The following is a 25,259-nucleotide window of genomic DNA, read 5'->3' as shown; positions in this document are numbered from 1 at the left end:
TTTATAAGTAGATTATTAACGCAACAATATAAAAAATGCAATGTTTATCACGCATTAACAGATTAACGATTAACGTTAACTTGCGTACAATCTTCCGACATGTAACGCTTTAACGTTTAACGAAGTTCTTTTTTAGTAACGGATAAGCGATTAACGAAGTAATTTAGTTGATTAACGGTGTCCAGCTTTGCTAATTGCCATTCTCCTACAATTTTTCTGACTTCAACTATATATATATATATAAATATATTACGGAGACGACATTGTTTGATTCCGATTTAATTCTATTACCTGTACTTTGAGCCATGGACTATTTCTTAAATATGTTCTATTACAACTTTACACGAAAATGGTATTCATAATAATGTTGAAAAAATGCCAGAATCACGACTAACAAAGGACTTAGAAATCCATCTTCATTTCGTTCAGGTTTGGAGACCAGCTCCCCTACCCTTTTGGCTGATCATTGGCCTTGAGAGGGACCAATGGGTACATGACTGATGGATGACGGCATGAAGTCCTTAAACATCAGTGCCGCCCTTCACGGGATACCCCTACCTGGCTGGGGTGGGATGGATGAAAAAGTTATTCATCCTTTAACGGGGGACATGAGGGCCTCATTCGACAGAGTGTCGGGGCCTTCTATATCGGGAGGGGTCGTCTACAGCATAATCTGTGGCTTCCCTAACTAACGGGAGTACTTAGAAATATAGCGTAAATATATATATATGGGCTTAGAGCGACAATGCAACGTTGCCGCTTCTAACATGAATTTGGGTCGTTAACCACTTCTAGATATGTAAAAAAACCGAGGTGCGTAAACTACTATATATATATATATATATATATATATATATATATATATATATATATATATATATATATATATATATATATATATATATATATATAAGACCTTATATCACTTTTCAGTAGTCAATCTGGTCAACAACGGTCTGAAAGAAATATATTTTCAAAAAAATTTCAATCATTCAGAATTGTATATCAATTTTCATCTTCACCAATGTCTCATCATTTCTTCTTCAACATCAGTGTAACCATCCTCACATAAGATGTAGTCATGAGCATGTAATATTTTTGATTTTACTGTACAACTTATATTATTGTAGTTTCCTTGATGATGGAAATAAAATTTTTCGAAAGCTTGGACTAACTTAATATATATTTTATATATATATATATTTATATATATATATATATATATATATATATATATATATATATATATATATATATATATATATATATATATATATATATATAATCTAGAAAGGTTAATGCAGTCAAGCTGCTGGAAAATAATTCCATGAAAATCAAAAACTAAATAGATAACTACTACCTACTACTCAAATGTTGTTGAGTTTTACCTGAGTTCCTCTTCTTCTTAGTTGACCTCATCTCTCCGTTAAGGTATCTGATATTAAATCTGAAGTTTTCACGGATAGGACTATGCTGAACTAATTTTTTCGGGTATTTGATCCGTGTATGTGACATTATCTCTAATGCTATTATAAGTTATATTCATTTGAAAAAGAGAAGGGAAGTTGAAAAGCTTTCTTGATTTAGACCTTGACCTGTGCCTCCCTATTATGAAATAGATGTAATGTTGGACACGGACAATTGGTAAACATTTGTTTAAGTCGGAAGTGTGTAAATCTCGTCTTCTTTCTAAATTGTGAAATCCTGCACTTCAGTATGGTGCTTGGTGTTTTTTCAGCATCATACGTGTGACTTGGTATTGTATAAATATTTTCGCTAACCAACTATTCCCACTTACGAACGGCAAGCCTCTAGAAATCAATATTTTTGCGAAATAAGTTTTATCAACAAGGATTTTCACTTGAAGTTTGATGTTATAGTACAGAAGCGCAGACAGATCTCAAAAATCAATTATGTTTTTTTACAGTATAAATGTAAATTTAGTAAATATAGTAAATGGACAAATGTACATTTGCAACTGTGCATTTGGACTTATTACTGTAAATTATGATCTTCGTCTGTTGACAGCAAGTTGATCGCATGTAAACTTTCTCGGCAAAATAGATGTCAGATGACGTCATTAATAATAAGATTCCCTAGAATGGAATAATTCAATTTGTATCAGATGTCAAAAATTCAATAATGAAAACAAACTTTTCAATGTTCTTCAACCTCAATTAGTATCGGATTTGTACATACAATAATTTTCCAGCTTTATTTTGTACATCATTACAACGTATTTGATTAAAAGTTTTCAGCACTTTATGAACTATAACGACCAAAATAAAGTAGAAACTGACAACTGACCTAACGTAACGTCAAATTGCAAATAATAGTTGATGTGACGTCATCGGTTCAACGCCAGAATGACTGTATATGAATCACAGACGAATAAGTTTTGAATACATGATCGCCAGAAAACGCCTTTCATAATATGATCATTCATTAGTTGAATACAGCTTTGGTTAGATTTTACTTTTTTTAACGTCATTTAAAAGTTAGTTACGTAGTTGCAGATCAGTAGATGGCGCCAAAGGTCCTCGATATAAAACTTAAATATAAATAATTAGATATATTTTTTTTATTCTCTACCCACTACGGGTGGGCACAGATTGAATACGTATAAATATCAAAAAATGTTTCAATATGAATTCCACCAACATTCGAAAATTAATTAATTATTTCATGTTCCTGTTGATAACAAATAAAAAAAAACTTTCATGCGTTTCTTGCTATCAGCTCATTTCGACATACAATTTTGTTAGTCTTCATAAAATGTATTTTTCAAGCAAGTGTTTGAGCGCATTATACTTTATAAGAATTAACTCAAAATTATTCACATATTAATTGATTTTGAAATATTATATGCCATGAAAATTGTGTAAATTTTAATCTACCAAGAGACTATTATAGATTTCACATTTACTGACCCTTGAGACAGACCAAATATACGAAAACCGAAAACCCTTAACTGACACCTATTATGCCGAGTGGAAGTGAAGAGACTGATATCTAAAGATGCTTGAGATGATTTATAGTTATAAGTGTGAATTCATAGTTACAAATGTGGATTGTGAAAAGATCATATTATTGATTTTTGTGGCCCTTCTACGCTTTCAAATTACGATGCTTGAAAAATTATTTGCTTCGGAATTTTCAAATTTTTTCATATTGCTCAGAAATGATGATTGTCATATTCTAAGAATAATATCAATTATTAAAGCCAGTGATCCTGAGCAGATGGTTGAAAATATATCATACGATTTCTTTCGATATACTGTTCATAAATACATACATATTTTATACTAATTATTAGCTAAATTTTTATAGCGTAATTCTGATGGTTTTGAGATGCTACTGGCATTAAGATTGAAACCGCACGTTTTTCCAAGAGTTTGTACAATAAATGACATCCTACTGACGCAATACGCAATTGATGTTGATCATGTTCATAAAACTGAAGATAGTTCTGTGCTCATGATTATTTTATGGTGGGAGTTTCAAACAAAATTACTATCGTAGTACTCATGTTAATTTTATGAACGTAAAATTGAACAAGTGAACACCGGTTTGATTTTGATTCTGTCTTTGGCGTCAGTGCTAAAAAACAACGTGCGAAAGTCTAACTTTGAAAAATGGAAAATGAAATCGTCGAAGATGCTGAGCCCTCCAGTAGTACAGTAACTCAAAGGCCAAATAAAATCAGAAATAAAAGATCTGATGGAGGTAGACCTTCGAGAAGCGAATTTGAGATTATCAGTGAAAAATTGAGATCAATTCATTCCCCTCTTATAGACTTGAAGCCAAACCATTATGAAAATAAGTTTTTGGGACGTTACAGATTATACATTAGTAACATTTCTACTTCAGTAACAAAAGATGACTTGGAAAAGGCTTTCAAACCTTTTGGAGAAATAAATGATGTGTTTATTCAACCCAATAAAAATTTTGGCTTTGTCAAAATGGATTATTATCATAATGCCCTCAGAGCTAAAAAAGAATTACATGGTACTATATTGAAGGACCGTAAAATTTACGTAACTTTTTCTCCTCAAGCCAGCATTGTGGTAAAGCATTTGTCTCCCTTTGTTTCAAATGAACTTCTTCATGTAGCCTTTTCTGTATTTGGTGATATTGAGTGTTGCTTCATTATAACCGATAGAAGGGGAAAGTCGGTTGGAGAAGGAGTGGTCGACTTTGTCAAGAAAAGTTCAGCAGTTGCAGCTAAAAAGCATTGTAGGGAAAAACTGTTTTTTATAAGTTCCTGCTTGAAACCCGTTACTGTTGAAGACTATATTTCTCCACCAGATACTGATGGAATTCCAGAAGAAACGGTAAGAAAATATGTTTTTTAAAAAATATTTCTAATTATTCAAACAATATTTTTTATATTTACAGTAGTTATATTACATGTATGAGGTAATTAAAAAATATTTATATTTTACTTTCAATTTATTCAAAGCTAATTCATAAATGTTATTTATTTACTATATAAATAACTCATACCTGTAATATCACTAACAAAAGAAAAAATATTTTTGAATAATTGGAAAAACAGTATCAAAAAGTACATTGACTGATCTGTAGATCAGTCATATTTAAAATCTGAAAAGTCACATTAGGAAAAATCACATTCCATAAATGTCTTTTTTACATCGGTTGGAATATTACTTGTAGTTTTGTTTGATATTCAATGTCGATTCGAAGGAAGTACATTTTATGTATGTATTTTTTGTGTTGGACTTCTGAATATATCAAAATAGATACATATGTTTATCTACTTCACAAGAGTATTTGTAGTACTACATGAAAACTGGAATACGTTTTCTGTAAAAGTACCTACGTCATAAAAAACAACATTTTTAATTTACATATATTTCAAGAATATGAAATTTTGCTATCTGTATATATAAAAGTAGATGCTGAAAAATTCAAATACATCACACTAAAATTTTTAAATGAAAAAAAGGATTTAAATGGAACTTTTGCATCTTTACACATCTTGAAAAATTCCTCAATACTGTAGGGCTCCTGATCAAGTAAGAATTCTTTCAGACTTCAGAAATCTGCTTACAACCTCAATGTTGCGTATATTTTGGGGGATTCTGTTATAGAATTTAATAGCTTGGTAGATGCTGCAACGCTCAATCAGAGCCTTTGTGTGAATGGGGATACGCGAGATCATTTTTATGTCTTGTTTCATAAAAGTGAGTTTTATAGAAATTCCTAGAATTTTTATTGAAAAGTACTCGTACCACTCATTTTTGACACAGAAAAACTACATAAATCATTACTTGAACCCCAAACTGTTATTCCTAGCCTCATGATAGAGTAGAAATTTGCATAATATACTGTTAATAATACTTTGAGATCATCATATTTTGAGTACTCTTATCCCATATATTACTGAAGAATCTACTGCATATATTGTCTATCTGAATTGTCCAACTCAAAGTATCATCAAAGTTGATACCCAGAAACTTCACTGAGGTATTGCAAATAATTTTTTCTTTATCAAGTGTTATGTGATGTGGCGTTTCTAAACTTTTGTTAGTTTTGAAAATGAGGCAGTCAGTTTTTCCTTCATTTAGAATCAACTTGTTCTCAAGAAAATATTCTTTGCATTTTTTGATTGCTTCACTTCCTTTTTTGATTATATCTGGTAAAGTGCCACCAGTCAGCAGGAGATTGATATCATCAGCATAGTTGATCAGATGAGCAGGATTTACATTTTTTGTAGCCTCACTGATGTCATTTATAAAAATAATGAATCGATAGGAGTCTCCCGCGGAACTCCTATCGATATAGCCAAGGCTGTTGATCTGTTTTATTTTTCTGCTTAGGTTGTACTATCTGCTTTCTGTTTTTGTGATATGAGTTAAACCAATTATAAGTGTTACCTTATAAATTTAAAAAGTTTGGGCATAAAAATATAATGATCTATACAAATGAAGGCCTTGAATAAATCCAGAAAAAAACCCCTACCATTGATTCTATAATTTGAATGCTGAAATGAACCAGAACTGTTTCGATAGACCTATTTTTCAGATATCCATGTTGGTGATTGAAAAACATGTTGAACTTTGTAAAAAAGGAAACTAAATCATTTGGCTATGGCTAATTCAAAAAATAAAAACAATGGCAGATAAATTCAGTGCTTGAAATCAACACAATAAACGTTTTCTCAATAAATTGAACACTACTTCGATGAAATCATTTATTAGGAGAGATTTCAGCAGTAATTCATGCACAATAAATTATATTCGCTTAGCTAAATAAGTTATGTTTTTAGGACCAAAATCTAAACAACAAACTCAATTCTGCATAAAATTCAATAAAAAAATTGGAATCTACTCTAGATGAATTTGGATTGTCAAGTGTCTACTTTTCTATGGCTTATTTTCACATAAGGGTGATGTTCCAGGGAGTTTCCGAGAGTTTTTGTTCCACAGAAAAGACTAATGAGATTGGTATTTAATATGACTTTTCAAGATAGTTATAGACCAATTTTCCTAAAAGAGGGCCTTTTCACTGCATCACCTGAATCTATCTTCAAATAGATCAATATTTTTAAACAAATTTTCATATTCATGGTAGAGACACCCGCCATGGCACCTTTGAAGAATTTTTCCACATAAAACGGCTCATTTCAGATGCTCGCCATTATTTAATGCAGCGAACTTATAAATTGCCGTCATGCGTTATGACTTGGTACTTGTACCCGTTGTGCAGAAGTGTCAAATGAATCAAATATTAACACCCATTCCAAACATTTTGTTCTCTGTTCTAGTTTGTACTGGTCTTTAATGTGTGTTTGTCTTCTGGACATAATTTGTTCATAAATTGCTTGCCTCCATTATCACATGACAAGCTGTTTTTTCCTTTGTTTGGCTCTAAGGTCTCTATTATACAGTCCTATTTTGTTCAAGCATCCTCTTAATGAGCAATGTTCATAAAGGTTTCCTTTACTTCTTTATATTCGAGAGTGTGGATGACCTACTTTTTTTTTTAAGTTCCAATGATTCATATACAGGATGTTTCATTGGGAAATTCGCATATCTTGTAAGTACATAAGGATTTCCAAGACGGTCTAAATTACCTATATTTAATGGGTCTCAGATTCTTCATAACCAAGATTCAGGATGGTTTATCGATTTTGTTAATTCTTTAATTAATAATGATTAATATTTTGCGAACCACAGATTAACTTTTTACATATTGACTACATTATTCTTTGTTTAATATTAGGTTGTTTCAAAAGCTTTCTTTGTTTTAATGTCATGTATTTTTAGCTCCATTTCTCAATAAATATTTATTTTACTGTATTGTGGTATATACTGATCAATAGAGAATTTTGTACTCTATATATTGATGCTGTCCATTTTTTCCCAATTTTTTGCCTCTTCAGCTTATTACTATGTGATGTCTTTAAGCGATTTTTGACCAATTTTCTTCTACAAATTCAAATTGAACCAAAACGCTGCCGAAACTTCCCATAACATAAACCAGACATTTGGTAATGATATTGAACACTCTGTTCGACTTTGTTTTGCAAAATTTTCTTTCGGAGATTTTAGTATCGAAAACGAGGATTTGTGGACCCCGGTGGAGACTGACCCATCACAAACGGTGCGTGGGATGGTTTAAAATGTATTGGTGAAAGGTCAAAGGGCTCGAAAAGTGGGTGCCCCATGATATCAACGATGGACAGAAACTGTCACGTTTCGAGGTCTGTTGTTCTTTGCTTTTGCGCAACCAAAACGATCCTTTTTTGGATCGGATCGCCACATTTAATGAAAAGTGGAACCTCTACGATAACAGGAGACATTCAGGACAGTGGTTGGACACCAATAAGCCACCCAGGAACTTCCCAAAGGCGTAAACTCCCCAAGAAAAGATCATGGTTACTGGTCAACGGCTGGTGTGATTCACTATAACTTTCTGCAACCGGGCCAAACTATCTAAGTGGAGTTCTATTGTGGGGAAATCGACGAAATGTACCGAAAATTGCGTCAGCAGAACAGGTTCGATCCTGCTCAACACAAACGCCCTTCCCCACATTCACAAATCACCATCCGAAAATTAAACGAATTGAGCGTCAAGTTCTGCCTCACCCACCACACTCCCTAGACCTCTCGCCAACCGACTAACATCTTTTCCAGCACTTTGATAACTTTCTCACCAGTAGAACTTTCGATAATCACCAGAACAAGAACCAGGCAAAAATAGCCTTAGTCGAGTTTATCGAGTCCTGAGAACCCAATTTTTATGCTGGTGGAATCAATTGACTCATGTTATGTTGGCAAATTTGCACCGATTCAAATAACGCTTATCTCGATCAAATTGAATAAGTGTTCAGTGAGATATTACAGTTTGAAGTAGACTCATAAAAACGGACAAAACGTTTGAAATAATCAAGTGCATAAATGACAAATCCAGTTCAGAATTGAAAAATAAACAAATATGATTCACTTCAAAACATCGTACAACGGAATTTTGAAAATTATTAAATTAGCAGAAAAAAAAAGAAGTTACTGTATCTTCAGTATTTTTGCATACAATTTTATCACTACATAATTTGACTCAAATGTAAATATTTCGATAGAAGGGTGTACATACAAATCCAAAACAAGCACCTTAAATTTACAAGTTGTAACTGATAAAATTATTAATTCTTTTATTATTGATTCTTGATTTGTGTTTAATGATCTTGAAACAAAACGTACTTGAGACAAAACGCTAATTTGATTAACTAACTTACGATCACCCTTTATGTGTAACAAAATTATGATGTTTGTAAAATATGGTCTTCAAATATCCTCAAACATGATAGTTGACTGGGATAAAGTGGCGATCTTCATGGCTAGTTATGAGGTCCACTTCTGTCTATAAAATAATTTGGAAAGTTTAGATTAAAAAACTTTTCACTATTACCTTGTTATGATAATGTTGGAAATACATTTCTGTGAATCAATTCTTGAATTGTGGAGCCAAACATCTAAAATATTTTGCAAGAAGTTATTATCCAAAACCGATCTGCAGGTATGTCAATAGCTCTTCCTTGTAAATATTTTTGAATACGTGATGGGATTTCTTCATTAAAGATTAATTTTTCACAGGTTGTGCGTACATATCCACTGAGCCTAACCAGAAAACCTCTAAGTTTACTAAAGAAATCATTTAGATTGCTAGATTTTGTCTCACAAGTTTCTCCAAATTTAAGTTTAGATTTTTCATACAACCAAGTTATCTGTATTTTTGCAGCTCATTTTATTTTACTGATACTACAGCTTTTATTGTACTTTTTAAATTATCTCGACATTTTTCGTCACTATATCTGCTGATTTTACTGTTTTTTCAAGTTGTGAATAAGTTCACTATCATTTTTTGGTGCCCATTCACTAATCTATTTTTATTTAACTTCTTTATCAGCATTAGACTTCTCATCGAGAACAAAGCAAACTGCATCTTCTCCGTGTTTTTTTTTGTAATTCAAGATAATTGCTGTTCAGGGCCTTTTCTTCTTGTTCCTATTTTTCCATCAATAGCCAAAGTATCCGAATTTTAATTTTCCTTTTATTTAACTTAATTCACACCTATTCAAACTCGATCAAATAAACCCAGCTTCTTGACGAAGCCGATTAGTCTATATGGTGAGTGATCTTTCAGGTCAGAAGTGTGGTTCTACCAAACTCTGAAAACCTAATTCGGTCCGCAGCGGGCAGGCACAAAGTATATGCTATGCTGTTTCATTTTCCAAACAGAGGCGACACACATTGTTTTCCGACAGTCCGAGTCTCTGCATAATGATGATTCAGAAGATAGTGACCTTAAGGAGACCTGTTGGACATCTTAGTTCACCCCTACTGTAGTCCAACAACTGTTTGGTTTTAAGCTTTGAACGCCTTGGAGTGAGCCAATCCTAGAAGACTTTGCCAAAAGTCTTTAAATTTCCCCCCCATCCAGGTGTTCAATGTTTCCTTAGCAAAACCGAAAGCAATGCCAATGACAGGTTCTGGTTCGATGAAGCTACTTGCATCAACCTTCTTTGCAAGGAAGTCACCAGCCTCATTGCCTTCCAGGCCAGTGTGACCAGTAATCCAGACCAGAGACAATTTGAATTTTACTGGAGTTTAATCGCAACACCAAACCGTTATTTTTTAGACCTCGATACGTGTTTCAGTCATCAAGTGATTATCTTCAAGAGGAAGATTATGTTTCCTCTTGTCATCCTTACTATCAATGGATTCCGACCCACCAATTGGAGTGTGCGCGTGCGTGCGTTAGTGTGAAAATTTTAACTAAAAATGTATTTTCGATAAAAACGTTTATTTTTATTTTGAACAGCTTTCTTCCATTGAGGGAACTCATAAACCTAAGCACTAAAGATTTCTTTAGTATTTTGAAAAGTTTGTTTATAATACCTTGTATTGAAAGGAAAGAAATTGTTAGGATAATACCAAGAAGCATACTTATGTGAAATATTTGTAATGTACCTTGTATTCAAACTTTTTGTAAGTTGTAAGTGACTAACTTGAAGATAATTAAAAAATAATTTTTTTGTGTTCCACAGATTCGAAAATCACGAGAGTTTTATCAAGATCGAAAAGCAGGTCCTAGATTTGCTGTACCTGGCTCATGCCAATACCAATATGCTGAACTATTTAAAGAGGTATGGGCAAAATACAGGTTGAAAATGGATATGCTCAAATCCGAACAAGAATCTGAAGAGCAAAAGCTAGAATTAAACATGATGCGTGCACAATACGACGATGAGACTGAACGCCTAAGGGAAATGATAAGGCAGCGGGAAATAGAAAAAGATAGATTCTGCAAAAAATTTGAAGACCAGGTCAGGCATACCACAAGAGATTCTCATTTGATGGATGAGGCAACTAAAGTGGAATTCAAAGCTCCTGATTTGTTTATGCAGGCCAACCAACTGAATGAAATGTTGGAAACCGAAGAGAGAAATATACAGGTATTTTTTTATCGATTTTGTAGAAGTAGGTGTCAACTCTCTTGTTTAATAACATCCTGAGCCTATTTTTGACATCCTCAACTTTGTATGTCAAAAATTAGGTTTTGCAGTTCTAAAATACTTACCTGAATAGATCTTGTAAAAGCAGTATCTAATTCTCTTGTGAAAACTCACTGCATGATATACCGCTGCTATTGATTTACATAAATTGTCGTTATGGCTACCGAATTTCAGTTTCTCATATGTCAGTATCAGATGGTAGCTGGTTGGTTAGTGTGAGTTGTTCGTTCTACTCACTCATTCAACCACTAAGTGAATGTTGGTTTAATTCCATACTAGGAATTGCACATTAAAAGGTAAGACTCCTTCAATCCTTAGCTTGCACAAACTTTAACTTCTGAGGTTTGTGATTTGAATGGAAATAATAGCTGGGTAACAGAAAAATACGCTGGGTGGTCCCACTCAGCATCCCCCGGTGAGATACTATTGCAATGGCTTAGGCAGCGTGAACTTGCTTTCGGGCTTACGTTTCGTTGCTGTGCCGGCTGTTTCCGGTTTCAAGGGTGAAAATAAGAGGAAAAATTGCCTGATGGCACTCCAAAACACTCTGGAGGTTAAATAGCTCACTAATCGGATCTGCAGAAGTTATTCGAAAACCACTATTTCTGACAGTCAGCAGGGTCCTTCTAACATCAGCCCACAGGAAAACAGCATGACGACCGCAGTTGATAAGAGGCCCACTAGTAACTTCAAAAATTAATTTTTGCAACATCAGAGGACTCAAATCAAATATAAACTCAGTGCATCAACATCTGCAAACAAATAGTTCTCATATTCTTGTACTCAAAAAAACCAAAGTCAGTGCTTCAAACCCCTTCAGTTTTCTATATCCCGGCTATTATTTCTACTCCCGATTCAGACATAACTTTGGAATGACTTTTTATCCGAAGCGATTTCTCCTGTCAATGAGAGAAAATTATGGAACCCCAAAACTTTGATGTTATGTGGTTTAAAATAATATCACAGAAAACAACCAAGCGATACACAATATAGGGCACTATTCTCTTCACTTGCAAACACCATTGATTTAGATTGCTAGATGTTTGTTTCAGCTCTAATGTTCCATCAACTTGTTTTTTGAATTCACGAAGTTATTCTCCATGGATGCATATATTCTTTTTTCTATGAAACGAACTTCCAACGGCAAACCTTGGATCAATAAAGATTGTGAGCAAGCTGTCGCTTTGAAAAATATCGCCTACCGGCAGTGGCGCGAAAATCTCAGTACTGTAAACCGAACTAGGTTTGTTGATGCTGGAAACAGCTGCAAACTCAGAATAAATGAAAGCAAATAACTTCACAATCAGAGAATTAGGGATAAACTGCTTGCGGATTTAGATCCTTCTGGTCGGTACCTAAAGCTGGTAATCAAAACTTTAGAAAATCCACAATCCCACCACTAATACGAACTGAACAATTTGCATCCCACTCCACAGCCGATTTTCTGGAAAAGGCACTACACACTATTCCCACACTTAAGTCTACAATGACAGAAATTACTTTTTGACAACGTCTAGTCAGGCGAATTTTGAAACATCTCAATATCAACAAGGCGTCTGGTCATTATGAAGTGCTAGTCATCGTACTTAAAAAGTGCGTCGACTCGCACCACTATATTGCAGACTTTTCAACCTGTCTCACAAGGAAGGGGTTTTTCCTTCTTGTTGGAAGATTGCTCGTGTTCAGCCTATTCCCAGAAATGGCAAGACAACTTTTCCAAATAATTATAGACCAGTCGCTTTGCTATCAGTGATATCAAAAATCATAGAGAAATCCGTAATCCACCATATCCTTAAATATTTGGAAGGCTACAACATCTTGGACGATTATTAATATGGCTTTCGGAAACAAAAATCAACAGGCGATCTTCTATCATATGTCACCCATATTTTGAATAACGCAATCGAGAAACATGGAGAGTCAAGAGCTGTTGAGCTTGATATTTGGCATGAGGGTTTGCTGGCCAAACTTCGATGCTAGGCTTGTCGGATCATTTTTGTGTATGGCTTTCCAGCTTCCTGAAAGAATATTCCTTGCTAGTAGCCGCCGATGGGTATCTCTCGAATACTTTTACCATCAACGCTGGAGTTCCCCAGGGATCCATATTGTATTTAACCCTTTTTATTTCAACAACTTATTGGAAAAAAACAAGAATCCAATATATTGCTTTGCCGACGACATCACACTTGTCTCGTCATTCCATTTGGATTCCAGGACATCGACTGCGGATGCACATCTTCACCGGCAGCAGGAGGTTGCATATCTCAATGAGGATCTAGAGATGATTTCGAATTGGGGTGAAAGCAACCAGGTTCAACTCAATGCCACGAAAACCCAGGCATCGGTTTTCTCGAAAAAGATTATTGTCTCCGAAATGTATATAATAATGTCAGGACAAACAGTTCCGCTTTCTGCATCGATAAGTTTGTTGGGGGTTAAAACGGACACCAATATGTCCTGTCACAATCATGTCGCTGGAACTACAAATGTTGCTTCTCAAAAGCTTGGAATACTGTTCCGAACCAGAAAACTGTACACATCTCAGCAACTTTTGATGCTTCATAAAGCTCAGATCAGATCTTCTTTGGAAAATTGTTCTCATGTATGTAGCTCTGCCCCTAAGCATACCCTGAAGCTGCTGGATTACATCCAGAAAAGAGCCATCCGCCTGATTGGAGACTCGAACATCACTGGAACATCGAAGAAAGGTTGGAGATTTGTGTTTCTTTCATAGATACTTTCACGGAAAATGTTCATGTCACTTGGCACATTTGATTCCACCAAGAGTGGTACATATCAGAAATACGCGACAGAATGTTGCTGCTCATCATTTTGAGGTTCAACACAGTACAACTTCACTGTTTAAGAACCCTTTCATCTGGAGAACTGCGTTTATGTGGAATAAACTTCTTGAGAACGTTTTTGCAAATAAATTTAATCTCCAGCGATTCAAATCCAACGTGAATCGCTACTTTCACACAGACACCCCTCTTAGAGCCCACTACAGGATTTTCCTATAGTGTTTGTGTTTTGCCTTGAAAAAATAGAATGTTTTGAAGATTTTTGATAATTTCTTACGAGATCTTCATAGTCAATTAATGCACTACAGTTCACCAAAATTTTGTATATTTTTCAAAAATACTTCTTATTAATATCAAATTATATAGAGTAGGTACCTAAGTATTTTGATGGCATTTACATCAAATATTATTTTTTAATGTATTAAACCTAATTAATTAGTGTATCTCATAAAAAACATTTATACTTTCATGTCATTATTAACTAGTATTCATACATATACAAGCAATTAACAAAAACATTAGAATATATGACAAAAAGAATTTCCATAATTTCTGAAAAAATATGTGTTTATGATTTCAACAAAAATCACAATTCATATTATTTTATATGTGTTTCTTGGTGTATTCTTGGGTAACTATTCGTTGATAGGTTATAAGGGGGTGTTGAAGGGTTTCGGCGTTGGCGAGAAGAGTCACCGAATGGCGGCTAGTAAGCAATTCAATTCTTCAGACAACTTAATTCGGCATAGGCAATCACCTCGATTGCCAATGAAACATTTGATAAATAGCACAGTGTAACAAAAGCACTGGTAACGGAAAAGCAACAAAACTTTATTAACAATAACTAAAAAAACAAGAGATTATTATTACCCATACGACTTCTTCCCTGAAGAGGTCGTATGGGTAATGGTGTCGGGAGACCATCATCCTCTGCAAAACGCCGTAAGGCAGATACGTGGTACTTGTCTAGAGAAACGTCTGGGTCGTCCATGGTTGTAACTTCATATGAAGTGGGTGAAACTTGTCGGAGGACAAGATAAGGTCCATCGCGACGCGTAGCAAATTTGGCCGTATACCCCACACTGGATTTACTAAGAGTGTGTGTATCGATCAGCACTTTGTCACCTTTTACAAAAGTGTCAGAGACACGTAAACGGTTATCAGCATAAGTAAAGTCTCGACATGACGACGTAGACGGCAAAACGTTTTCACTATTCAACACAGCGCGTAAGTCTTTGTGCACATCCATAGGTGTCCGGAGTTCACGAGCAAAGTTCAGATAGGCTGGGGTGAAACCCGTTGATAGGTTAGCGGCACTGTTCATTGCGAACCGAACACTCGAAAGCATTTCGTCCCATGTGGTGTGATCGTTCTCAACCAAAATCGAAAGCTGTATCTTAAGGTCACGATTTCGTCTTTCTTCGGGATTCGAGGCAGGATGGTAAACGGGGGTAAGGGACTGATGCATTCCAAGGCAGTACGTCACTTGCTGCATGACTTTACTGACGAATTGGGGTCCATTATCGCTTATAACCCGCCTGGGAGTGCCATATCGAAAACAGATCAACGCAAATAGCTCAATCCACTTGGTAGCGGTATCTTCGACAGCATTTATCCAGTTACCTCGCTCGGTTTCTGGCAGTGGGCCGACAAGATCTATTGCTATGTTATATTTTGGGTCAGCCAATTGTTCCTCTCGGACAGTTGTTGTACTAACTGTCGGTAGATCTAAAGCAATTGTACATATTTCACAATCATTTTCAGATGAAGTGTCGAATGGTGGTCTAGAGAGCATATCAGCAATACGATTGGATTTACTTGGGATGTATTCGATCCCAAGGTCGTAACCCTGTAACTCTAAGGCCCACCGCGCCAAGCGCCCTTTTGGGGAACGGAGAGTCATCAACCACCGCAAAGGCTGATGGTCTGTCTTGATGATTATTGGGGAATTCTCGATGTAATCCCGAAATTTATCAACGGCATAAATGATGGCCAGAGCTTCACGCTCGTTTGTTGTATAATTGCGTTCAGCAGAGGTGGTTAGGCGACTAGCATACTCGACTGGCCTTTCGTCTGGACCCTCCCCCTGGAGCAGACATGCTCCAAGAGCATATGAGCTTGCACCCGTTTTCAGTACGAATGGTTTTGTGAAGTCTGCCTATCGCAAGATTGGTGATAATGTTAATAGTTTTTTTAGTTTCTCGAATGCTTGATGGTATTCAAGATGCCATACAAACTTAGCGTTCTTCTTTGTAAGATCTGAGAGAGGCTTTGACGACGGTTTCGTGCCGAACTTCGGCACGAATCGTCGAAACCATCTACAAGTCTGTAGGAACGTTAAAACATGTTTTGCCGTTCTCGGAGGTTGCATTTCACTTATAGCCGATATTTTACCAGGATCTGGGGCAAGTCCCGTGGTAGTTATGAGATGTCCCAAGTACTTAACAGAAGGACATACAAAGGTGCATTTAGCACAATTGGCACACAGTTTGAATGTTTGTAGAATGTCAAAAACTGCGGCTAAGTGGTTCAACTGGTCCTCAAATTTTTTTGACAATACTATCATATCATCAATATAGGCAAGTACGGTGATGTCTCGTGAACCGCTACGAAACCTATCTATTAATCTTTGGAATGTAGCAGGTGCGTTCCTGAGCTCGAATGTCATACGATTAAAGCGGTAAATACCAAAGGGCGTTATGAATGCTGTTTTGTCTCTATCCGTTTCACGAACTGACACTTGATGGTACCCACTCTCAAGATCAAGAGTTGACATATAGATCGTTCTCGTAGCGGCATGCATAAGATCGTCCATCCTAGGAAGAGGGTATCTGTCCGGAATAGCTATGGCATTCAAACGGCGGTAATCCACACACATTCTATAATTTCCATCCTTTTTAGTAACCAGTACAATTGGTGCGGCATATGGGGAATCGCACTCCTCAATTATGCCTTTTTCCAATAGGGAATCAACTTCGGATCTTAGTATATCTGACTTTTGTGGTGTCACACGATAGGGTGGTACTGAAATCGTTGTGTCATTCGTTAAATTTATGCGGTGCTCTGCTTATGGTGTTGGCTGATTACTATCCTCAAACACATTATGGTGCTTCTCTACGAGCCTTTGGAGTTGATCTCGTTCAGGTTGGCTAAGGTGTACTCCCTCGTCTTCCCTCAAGGCCAAATCAATAAGGCTAACTATGGTAGTATTCTCAGAATTGTTTTCAGAAAAAAGATTATATTGAATCTCAGGATGAGCACAGAACATGAATTTCATCTGCGGAATATTCAGGATCAATTTGGAATTCATCAAAAAATCTATGCCAAGTAGAGTTTTCGAAGGAAAAGCAACAAAAGTTGTATGGATGACTCTTCCTAAAAGATTTACTGGGCAACTGAATATTCGAGCTGAAACTAACCTTGCTTCTCCATCCGCCACGACTAACTTCATATCTTTGTTTTGGTAATCTACATTGCAGTCCATTAAATGATCATGAAGTCATTTACCTGCAACGCTACACTTAGCACCGGTATCAACATAAGCATAGGATAGTTAGTGGCAGTAAGGGTCTTTTGTTGAAGTCATCAGTAGCAGTCATGAGAAGAAACAACTTCCGAAGAGGTCGATTGATTTCTAGGCTTACAGTTTGAACAGTTCGTCCCTACATACCCTGGAGTATTACATCCATAACAGACAATAGAATTCTGGCGACTATTCACAGTCGAAGGTGGGTTTTCTATTCCACGAGGTGGGGTTGTTGGTTGTTTGCGAATTTGTTCGCAAAATTTTTACAAAAAGTACACTTGGGTCTTTGCTTACTCAAGTTAGTATTACCATGATCCGCAAAATGTTTTGAAAATGTATGTTTTCCACTGGCTTCTTGCTCAACGGATGAGTCAAAATAACCATCATCTAAATGATTTTTTGCTTTCTCCATATAATGGATACCTATTGCTATCTTCTCTTATTTATACCATTTCCTTAGGATCCCCGAAACAAATATAACATACTTTGTGAGGAACACAGCACTTGTCTTGATTACTAATTTCTTTACCAAAATATGCAAAGTAAACTATTTTCTTAGTCAGTAATGTTCCTTTGATGTTTTTGCATTACAAAATTACCACAAATATAGCAAAAAACCGTTATGAGAATTTTTACAATCAATTGAACATTTTAATGTTTCAATAGAAAGCATACTGTAATTTGAGTTTATATTTACACCAATTTAGATTATAGTTAATGGAAAAAAAAACTGAAAGGCGGTTATTACAATTACCAACCTTAGAACATTTCATTTCATTACATTAAAATAATGTTGCCAACTTCAAAATATTCAACTAGTTAAAAATGTATCTAATACATTTTGCTTAATAGTGAAATGTAAAAAATTAGTGAGTGATACAACTTTTTGAATTTTTTTTTTCGTAATCAGGACACCAAATTACTCAGGAATTAGTTAAAATTATCGAAAAAGTTTTCAGGTTGTTGGCTTGTGTAATCTTTCCGAAATAACGCTTAACTTCGGAGACATTTAGTGGCATTTTGTCAATTAAAAGATAAACTGAGCTCTGGCTTGATGGCATTCCACATTACTTCCTAGAACCTCTTTTTTTCCACATCAAGTGAACCGCTTCAGATAATATTCAACCTCTATCATCATCAAAATTTACTAAGAAATTGCTCGTTAGTTACATCACACCTATATTTAAAAATGGTTCAAGAGAGAACGTAAAAGACTATCGTGGAATTTCTATATTGTCTGCCATACCCAAGTTGCTTGAGAAACTCAGAGGGGCGTCTATGCTGGCACTGTATATATCTTACCACGGTTTCACTAACGGCAAATCAATTCTAACCAAGATGTTAATTTATCAGCGTGATTTAATATTGGCCTTTGAATCGGAACATAAAGCTGATGCAATTCAACTGTATTCTATAAAGGCCTTCAACCGACTGAATCATCACCTGTTTATAGGTGAATTAGATAATTTTGACTTTCTAGATAGTTTGACACGTTGATAGTTAATTTTGATAACTGTAGGAAACTTCACATGGAGCTTTATGTGTTGTGGCTCTGGTGTAATAATAATGGAATGTCATCGAGTAGTTACTCTTTGGGCAATTATTTAATAAGTAGCATGAGGCTGGTGACCTGGGTAGTGTCATCTTTGAAAATCTCTGGCCTTTTTTCCTCACATGAACTCTGTAATTAGTAAGTTTCTACAAATGCTAGATTTCAATAGTAGAAATTCTATTGACCTGAATATAAACTCATTGAAAACAGTATATCTTGCCTGTGTTAGATCGATTCTAGAATATGCATCAACTGTATGGCCTCTTTATTATTCTGTACATGTAAATAAAATAGAATCGGTGTCTTTATATTTTCAAAGAGATCTTGAAATTCATTTTTACTTTCTGGACGTTGGTGAAATTTCCATTAATATTTGTTACATTGATATTCACTTCGTTTCAGGAGCAGTGGAGAATTGCAGATTTCAGAAGTGAGTATGAAACAAACTCTTACCCAAAACAGGAACAATATCATGATGAAGTCAAGAATAATAATAATAGAAGAAAAAATCCTGAGGTTATAATTCACTGCCAGAAGAGACCTCGTTTCTAAAGTGGTTATCTTTTTTGTTTTGTTGAGAAATCATTAGATGATTTATAAGCTACAAGTATTGTTGTTTAGTTGGAATGCTTCGTTTCGAAATATATTGTATTACGTTCGTTTGAAATAAATATATCAAGATTTTTTTTAGAAATTATATTTTTGTCAAAATATTATCTTCGTGTAAGAGGGGAATTCAGATTTGTTAATATAACTTACCTATGGCACAGCTAAAAGCCAATGAATGAAGTTCCTTACGGTCTACCTCCAGTATGAAATAACCGAAATTATGATATAATGAAGTGATCCATACACAGTATAAAACAAAGTCGTTTCCCGCTGTCTGTCCCTGTGTATGGAAAGATCTTTAAAACTATGCAACCGCATAATACAGTATAGTATAGAAACATTGATAATTTTAGAGGTTTCTAATGTGATGTCATAAATAAACACATTTTTTTGCGCTAAAATTGCAAATGCTGGCTGAACCCTATGAGATAGATCAGAAAATGTACTAGTGTTATACACCTTAAAAAGGTCTAAAAAAATCTGCAATGCTATATGACTATCTCTTAGATATAACCCACAATGACCTTTACTTTTTTACGAAGCGATTTTAAGCATTACAGCAATAATTATATACAATTGAGTACCTTAAATACATTGTGCAATTAATATAGATCAATATGGCCCTTCATAGCATATTTCCTAAAATATTAGATTTAAAATGCAGGGACATAACGGCTGCGGCGGTACCGGCCGGGGGGCAGGCGGTGCTTGCCTATAAATAGCGCGTCGAAGACTGTATATTTATTATCAGCATTGTAACTGTGCAGAGCCGGACGATTCGCCACTATAGGTATAAAACAATACCATCTGTAGTTGATTCTAGCACATTGTTTTTTTATTATTATATTAATATGTGCTTAGCTTGGAATGAAAATTCTATGTTGCAAAATATAAACTATTATAACTGAAGATAATTAAAAATTAGATTGTGTTGAGAATCAATACATCTTTAGATTACAATGAGTATTAACAAATTTGTATTGGTACCGTCAGAGTCATCACGAGTACCAAGCGGTAAACTAGGGGAGATTCAGTCATACATTGTAGTTTCTCCAGTACTTCGTTGCCCAACTACTCATAACTAGCGATAAGGAACCATATCCAAAAAAATAAGGAGATCCAATGGAAATGGTGATGATAACAGGTGAAAGCACTAGCAATAGTCAGATAAAAATAAGTTCGCGAAATGATCAAGAATAAACGATTACTAAAAAAGATAAAGGAAAAACAATTGAACTGGTATGCATAACTTATCGAGAACGGGCGTATTGGATTTGTTAAATCAAGAAAACGGAGATGAGTGGAACAAATTGAAGAAAATATAGGAAAAACTTTAGAAGTAACTAGTAACTGAAAGATGCTGAAAAAAATGTATATTTGCTACACAGAACTTTGGTGAATTTTTGAACTTTTTTAAAGAAAATTGTAGATTTCTTCAGAACCAATTAGAGCGAAAAAGATGGTTGATATTGCATAAATAAATGAAAGATATACACACAACTATTAACAAAGACTTAATATGCTTAAAAAAATTATCAATGATTCTTTGGTCCTTGAAGCGAACCACAACTTTTTTTGACAGAATTGACCTGTAGTTAATTTAACAAAATGTTTTTCCCGATAAAAATTACATCTTTCAAAATTGTGTACGTATGTCCCCGATTTAAGGAAAAGCTATATATTCGTATACTGAAATTGACGAAAGTCGAAAATCACATATTTTCCAGTAACACTTGAATGACTGGAAATATAAAAAATATTCATAATATAAAATAAAAGTTAGTTACGTTTTTCTATACCTCATATTTCAATATTTTATCATTTTCAATTTGTTTTCGGTTCTTTACATTTATTTAATCATTTATTTAAGGACTTGCCGTTTTACAAAAAACACAGACATTATAAGAGGAAAAAAATGACAATTGTGCAATAATATGGAAAAGCAAAAATAACAAATATCGAAAAAATAATATCAGTAGTTTTTTCAAAGAATATGTGCATGTAGCAAATAAATCAATAACAACGTTATTTTTATTTGCTAGCCTGAACATTCTAGTAATTGATTCATTCAAGCCATAACTAGTACTAGGAATTTGAAAGGGTTATATTTTTAGGAGTGAAAAATTTTTGGGAAAGAAAGTTTTTGGCTTTCTACTAGTCTACGTGTTTCGCCTTAAGGGCAAGTGTCTTAAGGCGAAACACGGTGTATACCAGTTAGGGTGACAGTGTTCCATGTGAGTACAATTTATTACCATTCATTCAAAGTAGAACTCATGTGAATGATATCTGATTCTTATTCCTCAACAAATGTTCGATATACAAACTGAATAGAAAAAAGTATCTTCTATATAATTCAGTGTTCATATAGAAGTATTTGTTTCGAAAGAATTTTTTTTCTTTCGTGTAATTCAATGTTTATATGAAAGTAGCTGTTTCAGGAGGACTTTCTTTCAGTTTGTGTCTGAAAGTTACTTCTTTGCATGATCTACACATCCATGTATAGAGTTACTTATTTTCAAATTGATTACTTCCTTCCTTTCTTTGGAAGATTCTCTCATCCTCTTTTTTGTATCAGATGGAGTAGTAGAAAGCCAAAAACTTTCTTTCCCAAAAATAGTACTAGGAACTTTAAACATCCCCGACACTCTGGCTTTTCTTGAATCTACTTTGAAATCAATGAGTTGTGTTACACATGGACAGTTTATATCACCATTTATGACGAACTTGGAGAAGTCATCCAACTAAAAGATGAAATTTTCGGTGAAAAGGCACATAGATGCTGCCAAACAAAGCCAAGTAAATCTATAATTTGCGTTGTTTGTGTAAATGTATTCCATCTTTTATGTGCGATAAAAAACAAACTTAAGTGCTACAAAATATTGACTCCAGAATACAGTGGTGTGAGCTAGATATAAATATAGTTTAAAAAACTAAAAAATACGCTTTTGAAGAATATTGAACTAAAAAGTTGAGAATATTTTTTTAAAATAAGTTTAAAACAATAACGAACGAAAAATACTAGTATTATTGTGAAAAAAGCGACGGGCGCTTGATATACAATAAATATGGCACAAAGCGCCCACGCCTTTTTCACAATAATACTAATATTTTTCGTTCGTTATTGTTTTGAGCTTATTTAAAAAAATATTTTCAACTTTTTAGTTTTAGTAGTTTTTTAGTTTATTTATTTAGTTTATTAGTCTTGTCATACTATATTTATTTTATCTAAACTTTGGGATAAATCTGCCGTATATTGTTTAGAAAAATGACCATTGACATTTTCCGATTCCGGAGAGGGTTCCTGAAAGTCAGCTACCAAGCCCAAGGCAGCAGGCGCGCAAAGGAGGGTTGCAAATAAGGCAGCAGGCGCGCGTTGATAAAAAAAATGTTTCAATTGAAGAAATACCTGTAAAGTGAGTAAATCAAGGACGTTACTTACAGCGCCATCTGCCCGCGAATAGATCAAGCATTAATGTCTATATATCAAGGAGGGTTACGTATAGCACCATCTGCCCGCGAATAAATCAAGCAATAATGTCGATTTATCAAGGAGGTTACGTACAGCGCCATCTGCCCGTGAATAGATTAAGCAATAATATCGATAATTCTGTCAAATACAGATCCCGAGCTTGAGAGTTACAAACAAACATACATACAAACAGGTGAAGTTATATAAAGCGTCTAATAATAAAAAAACAATACACAGTGATTGACGCAAAAAAAGGACAAACTCAACAAATGTGAAAACCTGGAACAGAAAAATCATATGTTAAGAGCCCTGCTATAAGAGAAAGAAGATAAGTACAATTTATTTTTGGAGAATAACAATCTATTGAAGCAAAATGCACATTTCCTAGAAGAGAAACTCAAGGATAATAAAAACACAAATAAGCCACCAACAAAATTGAACTGAACAAAACAAAATCTAATCAAATTGTAAAAAGAGCTCATATACCTGCTAGTTTTTTACCCAGTAAGGAATCCCCAGCATTACAAAGAACTTGTAAACACAAGATTTACCACAAAAAACCTGTACTAACAGGGATGCCAAGTAGGATCGAACTAGAGCAAGTGTGTTTGATGAATGGAATCATCTATCAAGGGGAAACTAATGTTATCTTTGGACGTGTCTGTGATGATGGTAACAATTTTGTTCGCTCTAAGAGTAGAAACAGTCGACGTCATAACAACTTAAATAGAAAATCAGGAAATCCAACTGAATATATTGGCATCAGAGAAGATAACATCGACTTTACAGGGCCAAATCCCAAAGTATGGTTGTATCTATACAGAGTAACCAGAAACGCAAATGACACCTAAATAAAAAGTTCATATCGAAAAAGCTCCACTCGGAGGAACCAGAAGGAGAAGAAAATAATGATGTCACAGTTCAAAAGCTTCAATCAGATCCAAACCAACTGAAATGTTTTTTGGTTAAGGCTGATTTCTCCCACCAGCATTTTGGCCCAGAGGAGTGGGTTTCTGGGTATTTGACTTCAGGCGCTATAGGCAGTATGCAGTATATGGATGCTCAAAGGAATAGCATACATTTTTATAGATAGCAAAGCAAAAATATTGACGAAAGTAACGAAACGAATGTAAATTTCATTTTATATGCAAAGTATAAGAAGCAAGCAGAGATTGCTCGAAGTAGAGTATAGTAGAGCTTTCTATCCAGGAACTAACGTTGAAGTAAGTAATTTTTCAATAAGGTAACACCAACAAGAAACTTGTTGGTGTTATTCTGCAGTAAACTTCAGGAAATGTTAGACCCAATATTTAGCAGAAACTCACTTTTATGGGTCTCAGGTGATTTTAATACAGATTCCACATGAACGGCAGGAACTACTTGATATATTTGTACAATACGATTAGTTAGTTCAAGCCGATTTCAGAACCTCCCCCCACCACTTTTAACCTTGAAATGACCTCTACGTCACACGAAGTAGCGAAGGTGACTTTGAGGAGGTATTATGAGTTTGACCTTCAACGACCTTGACCTACGTCATACGGCAACCCAGACAAGGTGACATTGAGGTGCTGACATTTAGGTGAATGACCTTCATTCTTTAACTATATTTTCGACAAGGTGACTTTGACTTCCAATGAATTCGAGCTAGTTTTGCATCACATGATCTAACGTAACCAAGGTGACTTTGAACGATTGTTTCGAGTTTGACCTTGAACGGCCTTGATCAACTTTACACAACGCAGTCAAGGTGTCTTTGAGGCAGTGTTTTGGGTTTGACTTTGAATGACCTTCATTAACTTCCCATATTTTCAACACGGCGACTTCGACTCTGAATGAACTCAAGCCAGTTACGGAGCTTTCTTGAAGTTTTGAACCTACAAGACACAACGTAGCCAAAGTGACTTTGAGGGAGTGTTTTGTGTCTGACCTTGAATGATCTCCAACTACGTCACGCGATTGAGACAATATTATTTTGGAGTAGTGTTTTCGGACACCCAGCTTGTGGTAAAGAAGTACCCCTCTCTTCTACAACCACGTTCTATAAATGTTCAGGGGATCACCATTTCACATTATTTTGAATAACCCAACGTACTCGAATAGATGAGTGAAAGTAGTGCTGCAAAGTGACAGAGAGTATTACGTCAGCAGTATACACAGCAATCCAGGTGAATATATTTTATATTTCTATACCATAATTCCACTATATTCGAAATGGATCATTTGAAATTTAATATCGAAAAAATCAATCCTGCAATAAT

The 25,259-nt window shown here is 34.9% G+C and overlaps 1 protein-coding gene across 1 annotated transcript; it reads left to right on the top strand.

The window, feature by feature from the left end:
• Nucleotides 1–3,493: 3,493 nt before the first annotated feature.
• LOC111513556 (hrp65 protein) lies at nucleotides 3,494–19,614 on the top strand. The gene is made up of 3 exons (XM_023169779.2): nucleotides 3,494–4,334; nucleotides 10,574–10,981; nucleotides 19,323–19,614. The coding sequence occupies exons 1-3, from the start codon at nucleotides 3,636–3,638 to the stop codon at nucleotides 19,470–19,472; spliced, it is 1,257 nt and encodes a 418-aa protein (XP_023025547.1). The 5' UTR covers nucleotides 3,494–3,635; the 3' UTR covers nucleotides 19,473–19,614.
• The last annotated feature ends 5,645 nt before the right edge of the window (nucleotides 19,615–25,259 follow it).

This window comes from Leptinotarsa decemlineata, unplaced genomic scaffold (assembly GCF_025532065.1).
Source record: "Leptinotarsa decemlineata unplaced genomic scaffold, Ldec_3_MD MMD2_tig00000199_RagTag_RagTag, whole genome shotgun sequence".
Classification (NCBI taxonomy): domain Eukaryota; kingdom Metazoa; phylum Arthropoda; class Insecta; order Coleoptera; family Chrysomelidae; genus Leptinotarsa; species Leptinotarsa decemlineata.
Note: the sequence above shows the minus strand (reverse complement) of the source record. Positions and strands in the feature narration are given on the sequence as shown.

What these genes read in the sequence shown, in the direction of transcription:
- LOC111513556 (XM_023169779.2), top strand. Translation starts at nt 3,636, where the DNA reads ATGGAAAATGAAATCGTCGAAGATGCTGAGCCCTCCAGTAGTACAGTA. An exon ending in ATGGAATTCCAGAAGAAACG is followed by an intron (nt 4,335 to 10,573) that starts GTAAGAAAATAT and finishes TGTGTTCCACAG; the next exon opens with ATTCGAAAATCACGAGAGTT. An exon ending in CCGAAGAGAGAAATATACAG is followed by an intron (nt 10,982 to 19,322) that starts GTATTTTTTTAT and finishes ACTTCGTTTCAG; the next exon opens with GAGCAGTGGAGAATTGCAGA.